A 13,092-nucleotide genomic window follows, 5' to 3' on the forward strand; every position below is an offset into this window, starting at 1 on the left:
CCTCAAGTGCTGGGATTAAAGGCTGTGACTCCTTAGTACTGAGATTAAAGGTGTGAGCCACCACCACCTGGATGTGTTTCTGCGTTGATCTTGTGTAGCCCGGGGTGGACTTGAACTCACAGAGATCCATCTGCCTCTTTCTCCCAAGTCCTGGGGTTAAAGGTATGTGATACCACTGCCTGGTCTCTAGGGGCTTCTGATCTTCGGCAAGCTTTACTTATTAAAACATAAATAAACATAAATAAAACATCACTATAGTAAACATTTTGCACTTTTTAATCAAATTAATTCTTAAGAATTTTATTCTTTTTGTTGCTATTGAAAATGAACTCTTCTTAATTTCACTTCAGATTGTCCATTGTAAACATACAGAAATGTGGCTGGATTTTGTATAGTATAGCCTGTGTAAACTATGTATGTCTTATAATTATTATGTAAGTTATTCAAGATTTTCTATACAAAATCATATCATTTGTGATTAAAGATGAGTTTCATTTCTTGCTTTAAAAAAAGAGTAAATATACTGTCACATCCCAAATACTAATAGGCAGTAGGTAAACAAATTTTATCTCTAGTAGAATATTAAAAGACGAAACTATTAAAAGCAAACAAGCCAAATGTAATGAAGTTATACAAATTATAAGAAGTTATAAAGTGTGATACTAAAAACATAAAATGTAGGAAAACAGGAGCTTAAGTATAGTGTGTAAATATAAATTAAAGTTGCTAGCAACTTCAAAAAGCCAGCTATATATATGTTTTATGTAAATCTTAGGAAAGCATATCATTATAGGAAGCCTTTAAACAATGAAGGAAAGAAGGGAGAAACAGATATGCAAACAGAGGACAATTAGCAAAATAGCATGCGTTACTCCTTACAGATCATAATTAACTGTGACTGGCTCCGCAGGTGGAGGCACCTGCACCCAGCAAGCCTGACACCTGTCTCAGTCCTGAGACCCCCACGCTGGAGGGCAGAACCGCCTCCCGCATTGTCCCTGGCCTCTCCGTGAGAGCTGGGGCAGGCACAGGTCACACAGACACGAGAGAGAGAGAGAGAGAGAGAGAGAGAGAGAGAGAGAGAGCGCAAATGGACGAAGATGATGTGCTGTGAAAGTGAAAATGAGAGGAGAGCAGAGGTGGCTAACCTGTTTACAGACAGTAAAAGAAAAGATGACGAGATAAGCTTTAACTCAAACACTGTAAAATAAAGTAATAAAAATTAAAAGACAAAGTCTTCAACAACCACAAAGAGGGCAGTTTTCCAAGAAGAGAAAGCAGTTATAAATACACACCCAGAACTGGGTACCCGGTGATAAACAGCAAACACTAAAGCTCTCAATATCCACAAATAATCCAAACATCAAATCAATAAAGAAACAGCCCTGAATTACACTCCAGTCCAAGTGAGCTAACAGACCTGAACACTCTCCACAATAGCAACAGAATAGGTATAGGGAAGTGTGAATGAGAAAGCTTACATGATGGACCAGATGTTAAGCTACCAATCAAAGCTTAACAGAGTTAAGATAAAATCATATCAAATATCTTTTTTATCTGTAAACTTTTTCTATTTCAAATTTTATTTGAATTTCGTGGATTTTGATGTGATGGTCACAATAATCACAGCTGCTTTTGCTAAACCTTTAAAGAGCTTATGTTAATGCTTCTCAAACTTTTCCAAAAAATTTTGAAAAATAAGAAACAACTCCAAACTCCACTTTACAAGACTATCCAAACAGAATAAGGTCCCCAATTTAATAAAAAAGTTTATAAATAATCGAGCCATCGATTGAATTTATTGAACAGAGTAAGTCATTCTCTTGGATTCACTTACATTATAATCAGCTTCAGGAAGTTTAATACCGGGAAATAAGTCACTAGTAATTCCATTAAATAAAGGTATGTCATGTGATAGAAACTTTGGTTCATTTACATCTTTAATTGATCGAAGAAGCTAAAATCACAAAAAGGACAATGTAATTTAATTGCCTGCACTTATATATGCTCATGGCACACCCCCCCCCCCACACACATATCCTTAGCCAAAGTCACTTTATTTTACATTGCTCATAGAATCCCCATAATGAAAAACTAACACTATCGATATCAAACGGAAAGGCCTCTGTATTGATATAAAGTACAATAAGTAGTCAAAAATTACAATTTCAATCTTACTTAAAATACTTGGAGCAACAATTTTCTCCATTGCCTTGTTCAGTCCCTGGTTGATTTCACGAAAGAAGTTATTTTTCCACTGATGTTTTCACGATGCACGTATTTAATTAATACTTACTAATATATCCTCATTTTCACTGGGATATTTCAACTTTAGGTTCCCAGCTGCCACTAACACTGCTTTCACTGCCCGCATCCCATAGTCGTAGTGAAACTGTGAGGACAGCTGCTCTGAGCAAAGCCTGTAGGTCATCACTATCTTCACAGACAGAGGCTTTGCGTTCAGAAACCCGTACGAGTACAGCGAGATCTCTGCTATGAGGGCATAGTTTGGAACCATCATAGCGACTGTTCTAAAAAGAACCTGGGGCATATAATAAATGAAATATATTACTTATGCAAAAGAATCCATTTTTAGAGCTAAGCAGAAACAAAATCAAAAGATGCTGATAGCCAAGTTTATTCCTAAAATGCAACATCTATTTATAATCTTTTTCAGCAGAAGTTAATGTTTTTATGTGCTTGGTAGTTTTGGGATTTCTAAAAATGATTTAGAAGGTGGGAATGGTGGCATATAGGCATAATCCTGACTACTCAAGAGATAGAAGTGGGAGGATTGCAAGTTCAAGGCCAGACTAGGCAATTTAGTGGGACTGTCTCAAAATAAAAATAAAGCAGCCTTGGGATGCAGTTCAGTGTTAGTATGCCTGAGCCCAAACCCCTGCATTACCAAACAAACGTGAATTTGAAGTTTCCCTTATAGCAAAGAGAAAAAGGAAATAGAAATGACAAAATATATGGAGAATTTATAACAGTTTGAATGGATTATGCTGCCATTTTTTATTGACAAACTAATACTCCCAACAAATTACCTTGAGGTTGTCTGGCAGTTCAGAACGTCCAGCATAACCAGGGTTCATAGTAATAGCGACAAAACAGTTCGGATTGAGCTTAAGTTCTGTCCCTTCAAAAATGAACACATCCAGTTTTTGCTGAATGGCTCTCTGGATGCAGAGGATCTGCTGTGCCACCACGGATAGCACTTCCAGTTCAATTCGATTAAACTCATCAAAGCAAGCCCACGCACCTGAAGAAGCCAAACCTTTAAAAAACTAAGGATAGCCAAGAAAAATGGTGAATATTCTTAAGAAAGGACAAAACAAACAAACAAAAGCATTTGACCTTCTAAGTCCCAATTAAACATTAAGCTTATAAGGCTCCAAGAATATTGTCAATGTCATGACCACTATAAGCCAAGGTCAAGTAACATCAAACTACAAGCTGGTAATACTAGCACATGCATTTCCGCATTACACCCAGGCAGACCCCGCTGTAACACTTGACGTCACTACCTTCCCCATTGCTAGGTAGTCTAGCCCGTCAGAGCAGTTGAACACCACACACTGCACAGCGAGCGCCTTCGCCAGGTCTTTGGTGGTTTCAGTTTTTCCCGTGCCCGCTGGCCCTTCTGGAGCACCTCCGAGGTTTAAATAGAAGGCACCGATCTGGAAAAAATTATGTGTGAAAAGAAATCTATGATTAGCTAGAAAAAAAAAGCAAACCAACTAGATAGTTGCTAGGCAAATGAAGTTATTTGTATTCATAACTTCAGGGAAGCCAGTTATTATTATATTGTCCAGTTTCTGTTCAGCTTAGAACTTTACGGCTGTAAAAACCACTGTCTAATACTTCAGATATACATAGTTCCCCTTCAAGAACAGAGAATCTAGCACTGAGGGAGGAAAATTAACTCAGGATGGTTTTCTTCAGAGAGTAGATGCGGAGATATTGGTAGAAGATAGTAAGGACATCTTCCAGATGGCGAGCTGCCAAAAAGGGTAAACACTGAAATAAGTGGTACAAATGGGCCCATGGTTGGAAGACAAACAAACATGTCATCTGTGAGTCCTCGAGATTTTGCCTTGGTATGTTCTTCATTTTCTGCATCCCCAAAGAACTGTTCTGTATTTCTCTTACCAATATTTTGGTTTTTTTAAACTTTGTATTACAGTTAATACGCGTTCCTCTTTTAAATTAATCAGAGTTTAAATTCATCAGTATATGAGTTATTTCCCAAATAAATTATACACACAGGAATCCTCATTTTATTTAGAACTAGTGAATTCAACTTTACACTCTAACCTACTCAGCATTAAATGAGTCGTTGTTCTTTCGTGTTTCTTCTCAGTTCCCAGGTTGGAAGATGTAGCAAATAAAAATACAGAATCCATAGGAAAACTTAAATTTCAGATGAACAATGGATTATTTGTTAGCACCACCCTTTCTTCCTTGCACTATTTAGAGAAAACAAAGCACACACACACACACACACACACCCCAAACACCACGTAAGGACTCTGCTGACAGAGATGGTGTGCCAAATGTCATACAGCCTCACCCCGCTGGCCTTTTGGGAAACATCTCGTCTCACAAATGCAGATTTTGTGGCCCTTACATGGGACACAATTGCCTAAGAATATTATATAGAATTTTTTTATCCTTAAGTGACACATGAATAAATTTTTTTTCACTTGAAATTTAGGTTTATCCAGGATAATTCTATCCATTATTATTCTTCTCAGGGGTTTCACTAGCTGTATCTCTGTCTTCATAGCTTCTCAACTGAGTGCAGTGGTTCAGATTCTGTAGCGGTAATTGGGAGTCCTGGAAGGTAGCTGTACCCTGACCTCCCTGTCAGCTCTCTGGTACTCCAGAGAGTACTGTAAAAGGTGATCTATTTTCTGAAGCTCTGGTTTTGCCTTTTATCTTCAGGACCTTCCTTTTTCCAATTAGTGTCCATGGAAGTAACTCACAACTTGTATACTACAGAGTTCAAATACTTTTGTATGCTAAACGGGAGGCTGAGAAGTAAATACTCAGTATTACAATTCCACATAAAGAGAATTTGGAGGTGTGACAGAACCTCCAAATTAAGCAGTAAATGTGCTTGCCACACAAGCCTGGGAACTTGAGTTCAGTCCCTGAACCAGTGGGGGAAGCAGTTGTCCTCTGTGGCATATGCACATGCTGGGGCACACGCCAGCATTCTCGTTCACGTGCACACATTTTTATTATATTTATATATACGCATAATAATAGAATATATGCACATATATATGATATAATTTTTAAAAGAGAAGTTTGGGTTAGGAAAGGATAAGTGCATTAGGTTACCATAGATCAGTCAACAGATGAGGAGCCAGGGAGATGGCAAGCAGGCCAAGCTATTTGACACCAAACCTGATGACCTGAGTTTAATCCTCTACCATCATAAGGTAGGAGAGAACAGGCCCCTGAAAGTTGTTCTCTGATCTCTACACATGTATTGTTGCATGTGCACAACTCTCTCTCTTTCACACACACACATATATATATATAATTGTAAAAAAAAGTTTTAAAATAAATGAGGATAGTCAACATTTGGACAAGAAAATAAATTCTGTATCAAAAGTATTATTTAATGTGAACAAAATAACTGCATACCAATGTCCTGTAACACCTGTCAGTCAGAGGGGTTATGACAAGCCGAGGGGAGTTACCGAGATACTCATAAGCATATTTTACATTGCAGTTAATGATGCGAACTCGGGCATTGTCATATTCCCAGTAATAGCGAAGTTGAGCAAGCCACTGGAAATCTGTATCATGGGAGACACCTACAAGAAATGAAGTAAAATCGTAAGTGAAAATAATTAGAAAAGTAATCTATTATAACAGTGAATATTAATTCGTGTTTTCAAATTAAAGACCATTCCAAAAAATCCTATTAAAAAGCTCACAAGTCTTTGTTTCTTAGAAGCTATCAATATTTTATAGTTTATAGTAAAAAAAATACCTACCCATTTCAATCATGTCCATAACAACATCCCTAGCATGGACATCAATTGTAACCAAAGCGCCCAGTGTGATCCTGGTCTGTTTAGACAGTTTTCCTCTGACTAGCTCTACGATATCATTTAGTTGATACTGAAGTTCCTTGTAGTACTTCCTTAATCCCTACAAAATAATAAAACGGTTTAATTGATGTTACATATAAATGTATTATATGACTCAAAGCACTCAAACTATTTCAAAATATGAGTTATAGAGTGAATTTATGTAATCCTAGTAAAAATAACAAGCTTTCCAAAACTTCTGTAATTTTAATACCACATATAGATATTGAGGATATTCTTTTCAATGAACAGACAAGCAAACAAAGAAATATAAAGAGGAAGAAAGCATGCTACTGTTCAGAATCAAACAACGCTTTACCTCGGGCCCACCGCTTATAACCTCCTGTGTCTCCGACGTCCAGAACATCTGAGAAACACAAAGCACCACCTGGCCAGGCCACTCTCTGACCCAGTCTTTTCTTGCAGATTCTGGATAAGCCTGAAGAATTAAAATGAATTTCTATCTTTAAAAGGTCACAAAGGAAAGGGATCTGCAAACATCTAACAATTTTATGTTCTTTCACTGGACTTGCTGCCAAGTTTTTGATGAACAATACACATTATTTCTATTATAAAAAATCATTAAACTATTTAAAAAGTCACACATGGGGAAGGGTATGAAATTTATAATTTATGAATGTATACAAATATGGTATGCATATTGATATTAAGTTTTAATTGAAAAGTGCTGGATAGTGTTAACTGTCAACTTGATAGAATCTACAGTCACCTGGGAGACAGGCCTCTGGGCTTGACCACAGGGGTTATCTTGATTAGTTAATTGATTCAGGAAGACACATCTTAACTGTGGATGGGACCATTCCCTGCACAGATGTTTCTGGAGTAAAATGGAGAAAGAAAGCTAAGCACTAGCAAGCATTCATGGCTCTTCCTCCTGGCTGTGGCTGCAATTTGGCCAGCTGCTTCTGGTTCCTGCTATCCTGACTTCCCTGCCACAATGAAGCCATGAGCTAAAATAAATGTTTCCTGCCTTCAGTTGCTTATATGAGTTTATTTTACCATAACAACAGGAAAAGTAACTAAGACAGAAACCATATATTGTATTTCAAAGCTGGGCTAGTGTAAAACCAAAACAGGACAAATACAGCTGGCAGGCAAGGGTTCTGTTTGCAGTTAAGTCCATTAAGTTCCTGTTTGTTTGCTCATCTGCACCAGATGTGCTTGCTCACACGTGGGCCTGAGATATGTGGACATGAAATACATCAGTATATACATTTGCCCCTGGATGAGTATAGGCTGGGAAGTACACAGGCAAGAAGTACATCAAGATACATGATGCCTCTGCATGAACCTGGTGGGAAACATAGTGGCCTCATGGTGTAGTGATATTTTGTTTATGTTTTAACAAATAAAGCTTGCCTGAAGATCAGAGTGCAGAGTTAAGCCACTAGAGGTCAGGTAGTGGTGGCACACACATTTAATCCCAGTGACTTGGGAAGTTCTTCTGTATATGTGTTGCTTTTATTGGTTAATGAATAAAGAAACTGCTTTTGGCCAATGGCTTTAACAGAATACAGCCAGGCTGGAAGAGATATACTATAGAGATAGTAGGCAGAGTCAGTGAGATGCCATGGGACCACCAGAGGGGACAGATGTAAGCTGCTAGGTGAAACCTTGCCAGCAGGCCACAGGCCTTGTGGTAAAATATAAAATAATAGAAATGGGTTAATTCTAGATGGAAGAGCTAGCTAGAAATACGCTTAAGCTGTTGGCCAAACAATATTGCAAATAATATAGTTTCTGTGTGATTATTTCAAGAGTTTGGACAGCCAGGAAATGAATAAGCAGCCTCCGCCTACATCCCAGCACTTGGGAAACAGAGGCAGAAGGATCTCTGCTAGTTCAAGACCATCCTGGGCTACATGAGATTGAATCTGTTTAAAAGAGAAACAGAGCTCACACAAAGGTGATCGCAGCACTTGGGATCACATGCGTTTAATCCTAGCAGTAGGGAGGTGGAGACAGGGGTGATATGGCTGGGCGGAGAGAAATATAAGGAGGAAGGAGACAGGAGCTCAGTGTAGTCTGAGGTTTGGTGAAGACAGTTGCAGTCTGAGGAGGCAGCCTGAGGACAGGACCGCCCCTTCAATCTGAGCATAGGTAGAGGTAAAAGAACTCTTGGGTGACGGGCTGCTTTGCTTCTCTGATTTTCAGCATTAACCCCTGTATCTGACTGAGATTTTATTATTAATTCCAAGTAGAATTCATACTACACCATGGTTTTGCCCTTTTAAGACCCTGCAAAACATGACTTGTGGCCATTTCCTGGGAACTTTAAAACAGTTCTGCCAGAGCCCAACCTCCTAGCCAGTATTTAATTAAATCTTGCTTCAAATTTGGTTTAAAATTATAGCAGTGGTCTTTTTCTCACCTGGGGGATTGACAATAGTAGCTAGAATGTCTATGTTACTAATCCATAACTTTTCTAAAACTTATATAAGTAGGATATGCAATTACATTAATCATTTAAATTACTAGATTTATTAAATTATTTTAACAATCTGTACATTTGAATTTGAAATATACTTTCATCTACTACTAATACTTTCATGTTTCAAAAGTTTTAAAGATGTTTTGAAGGGAAGATTGAATAGTTTAAAAGGAGCTTCAATAAAAATGGAAACAGCCAATAATAATTATAAATTGAAAAAACTTCATGGGGTGAATGGTGAAGTTGATGCTAATGAAGAATATTCTTTTAAACTAAATCATTAAATATAAGAATATAAATTTATTATTTATAAAATATTTCTTATTACAGTACTTGCAGATAAACTCAAGTAACATAAACTCTAAGGAAATCAATGAATGACAGATGTGGCAAGTACATTTTCTGTGTTAGTAAGGGTAACAATTCATGGACAATGTTGGTGTTTGGTATGTATTTTTAGTTGCTCAGAATCATAGAGAAAGGAGAAAAAAAATCAGGATCTAATTGCAAAAACACTGAAGCTGCAGAAAAACCATCTCAAGAAAGTAAGCTCCAGGTTGGAAAGACTGTGTTACTCAGTAGACAGGAGCATGTACTACTCTTCCAGAGGACCAGAGTTCAGTTCCCCGTAGCCACATATGGCAGTTCACAACTGCCAGGACCTCCTGATTCAGAAAGATGCAATGCCTCTTGTCTCCATGGGTACCCACACGAATGTGCACATATTCTCATGCAGACACACATAAATACAACACATAATTAAAACATAAAATTTTTGAAAGATAAGCCATTTAAAGAGAAAAGTTATCTCCCTCCTGCAGTGACTTGCTGGATATGGGCTGCAAGGTCTTTTAAAACTATTCTCACCCTTGTGGTGCTGAAGACAGAACAAGGGGAGGCATATATGTCAAGATTAGAATAACTGGACTAGCCTTAAGAGAGGTACATAAAAGTATCCACATGCTATGTTTCCTGCAGATGTATTAAGCGTCTCATGTCCATTCATTTTGTTTAGAATTTTAAAGTAGTTAGGTTTTAAAAGCAATAAGTGAACTTGAAAATTTATTTGACAAGATGTTTGAGTAGATCTGACCTGCAGAATGGCAAGTGTTAAAGCACATGACTCTCTGACTACTAGAAATATGTAGGCGGCACTGCAATATTTTATTAAATGGATTTTTGAAAAGTATTTGTTGGGCCGAGCGGTAGTAGCGCACGCCTTTAATCCCAGCACTCGGGAGGCAGAGGCAGGCGGATCTCTGTGAGTCTGAGGCCAACCTGATCTACAAGAGCTAGTTCCAGGATAGCTAGGGCTGTTACACAGAGAAACCCTGCCTCAAAAAAAAAAAAGTGTTTGTTCACTTCTTTATTGCGGGGGTGGGTATATATGCCAGAGTGCATGTGTGATAGACACCGTGTGGGAGTCAGTTCCTTCATTCTATTACATGGCTCAAACTCAGATGGTCAGACTTGGCAGAAAGAACCCTTACCTGTTTAGCCATTTCTATGGTCCCTATTTTGCTTTTGACACAGAGTCTCACTTCGTAGCCCAAGCTGACCTGGAACTTTTTACGTACCAGAGGCCTCAAACTCGGGGCAGTCTGCGTTCCTCAGCCTCTCCAGCACTGAGATTGTAGTTGTGAGCTACTATGACTGGCAACATTCTGATTTGGACATTTATGGAATAAAATTCTGATTTTTCACAAGCTCCGCAAGCCTGCTTTTCTTCCAGGCATTCCCCCAGAGTAAATCTCACCTCTGTGCTCACGTGAAAATTACTAAAGGAATTTTTGAGACCTTCTTCCTTCTCCCTCTTTTACTCTACAACCAATTTAAGGCCTGCTGAAACTAGATTCAAATATATTTCTTATTCCTCTAATTTGCTTCACGTTTCCCAGCTGCTGTCTCATGTCAGACCACACCATCTCTCTTCCAGGCTAATTCAAGGGTTTCCTGATGTGCTTTCCTGTTTTGATAGTCTGCTAATCCATAATTTATACCATAGTCTTGGTGGCGTAAAAATATAAATCAGATTACGACTTTCCCCTAACTAAAATATTTTTTACCTCCCTATGTAAAATAAAAACGAATCCCCTGCTCATCCTCCTTTCAGTCTATTTATCTTCATTCTACTCCAAACACAAATATCTTCTCCAGTTGCTTACAAATCTTCAATCTTTCTGGGCCCAGAGCTGCTACACAGAATATCAACATGTTCTTTAATTCACTCTCATCTATTTTCTGTTTAGTTTCTATTTTAGTTTCTCATCTAACTTCCTCTATGAGACTATCGCTGCACCCTCTCCCATTTTAAGTTGATAAACTCTACTATTCTCTCAGATAATACATGTTCCTCTTATAACATACCTGTATCATTGTATATGTTATTATATATATTATTCTCATCGATTCTTACTAGCGATGTTAGAAATAAAGAGAAAAAACTGTTTGCCAAACAAACAAAAAGCCCAGCATTTGCAGAGTATAGAGTATGCATTTAATCCTAGGAGACATACCAGCCTGGACGCAGCAATGACATCATGAATACTCCTGAGCATCAGATCTTCCACTTGGATGAGCCATTTCTCCACAGCACCCCTGGCCGCAGACGTGGAGATGAGGGCAATCAGCTCCACACGCTCACCTTCGGAGCTGTACATGGCTTTGATATCCAGATTGGGCAGGAACTCCAACTTAGCAATGCCTTCAAAGCATTTTTTCAGGTGTGGCTGAACTCTGAGTGGATCTTTGGTCTCTGACAAAATCTCTAGCATTTCATCATTAGATAAAAAGAAAAATCTAGAAAGGAAATATGTGAATAAAAACGTTTTAGTGACAAGGCACCACACACCAGAAAGCCTTTGAAATTATAGCACAACTGATTATCTATCATACCGAGGGAAGAAAAGTCGTTTCTTTTCAAGATATGCATTCAACCCTTTCATGATTTTTTCCAAAAGGTCATTGCAGTTCAGGAGTTTTTCTAGTAAGCCTGTTAAAGAAGTGGCAGCGAGAACCTAAAAGACACAGATTCATACGAGACACACTTACGTGCTTGGTATAAGACTTAGGCATTAATACACATAATTGACATGGGAAAATGTCAATGTTTTTGAAACTTTATGAAATTAGTAGTGAAACTGCCCCCCCCTTTTCTTGAGACAAGATCTCACTCTGTAGCCAAGGCTAGCCATGGACTTGCAATTCTCTTCTTGCTCTAGTACCCCAAACGGATCACATCCAGCTTTGAAATCTCTCTTAGAATGTAAAAATATTAAAATTCACTAAATCATACATGTTGTAATCTGAGGACATGAGTTACAAATGATATTATGATTACTGTGCGTATTTTATTATATCTTTATATTATATAATAACTTTTCCATTTTAATAGCGTTATGAAATGAAGGGCTGTCTGAACATGGGTTTGTGTATGTGCTGAGGTCAAAAGTGTCAGACACCGCAGAGCTGGAGTTGCAGGCAGCTGAGTGGTGCTGGGAGCTGAACTTGAGCCTCTGGGAGAGGAACGTACGCTTAGCTGTAGAGCGCACTCTGTAGTCTCTCTCCTCTGTTCTTGTGAGTGCAAGGGAAGAGTCTTTTTGGATGGTGTGTGATTTCATTTTAATTTTTACAATTGTGAACTTTAAGCTTAATCTGAAGCAAGTTTTGACAGTCTATAACTCACTGACCAAATCTAGCCCGCTGCTAGTTTTTGTGTGATCCTCAAACTAAGAATATTTTTATACTGTCAGAAGGTTAAAAAATTCAAGGGAGGCTAGCAATGTCGCTAAGCTGGCAGCATGCTTGCTTAGTTTGCACGAGGCCTGGGTTCTATTGCCAGTGCCGTGCATAAACTGCGTGTGCCGGCACAGCTGCAATCCTGGAACGCCCCAAGTAGATGCCAGAGGATCACAAGTTCAAGGTCATTCTCAGCTACATAGAGAATTTGAAGCAACTTAGGCTTGAGACCCTCCCTCCCAAAGTTAAATTAAATAATAAAAATGAAGATAATAATGCTATTTCAAAACATAAGTAGAAATATTGTCAGTGTCTATAAGCCAAGCTTTATTATGGTTGAAACATACCCATTCATTATATATTAGTTCTTACTGCTTTCAATATATAATGGCAGATGTAAGCATTACAAAATTACAAGCATTGCAAAGCCTTAAAAATATATATTAACTGGCTATGTACAGAAAAATCTAATCCATAAGAAATCATGTACTGAAAAGTTTCTAAAGTCATAAATGAGATAAAAATTCTTGAAACTCATAAATTTATATAATTAACTCTCAACAAGTTTAGTACTTATTTGTTTTTTTTCTCAGCCTTGGAAAATGTTATTTCTTAAGTTGAATATATTTTAAAAGAAGATTCATGGCTATAATTTATGCTAAATGTGTAAAAAAAAATACTGTTTTTCGGCATTAGACCCCTGTACAAGGTACTCTTAATAGGAAAGACACATAGGGACTGTGTAATGAGAGTAGCTTTCTTCCCCAATAATATTGAACCCCAATATCT

At 37.9% G+C, this 13,092-nt stretch overlaps 1 protein-coding gene across 1 annotated transcript in view; it reads right to left on the reverse strand.

Moving 5' to 3' along the window:
• The window catches only part of Dnah12 (dynein axonemal heavy chain 12), a 162,664-nt gene that overhangs the window by 101,180 nt on the left and 48,392 nt on the right, over positions 1-13,092 (reverse strand). Inside the window, 9 exon segments of the mRNA XM_087906207.1 lie at positions 1,838-1,957; positions 2,297-2,542; positions 3,051-3,290; positions 3,531-3,683; positions 5,662-5,834; positions 6,018-6,174; positions 6,433-6,552; positions 11,082-11,364; positions 11,461-11,582. Of these exon segments, the coding sequence (XP_087762333.1) occupies positions 1,838-1,957; positions 2,297-2,542; positions 3,051-3,290; positions 3,531-3,683; positions 5,662-5,834; positions 6,018-6,174; positions 6,433-6,552; positions 11,082-11,364; positions 11,461-11,582 (1,614 nt within the window).

Source organism: Myodes glareolus, chromosome 5 (genome assembly GCF_982192425.1).
Source record: "Myodes glareolus chromosome 5, mMyoGla1.1, whole genome shotgun sequence".
NCBI classification, from domain to species: Eukaryota; Metazoa; Chordata; class Mammalia; order Rodentia; family Cricetidae; genus Myodes; species Myodes glareolus.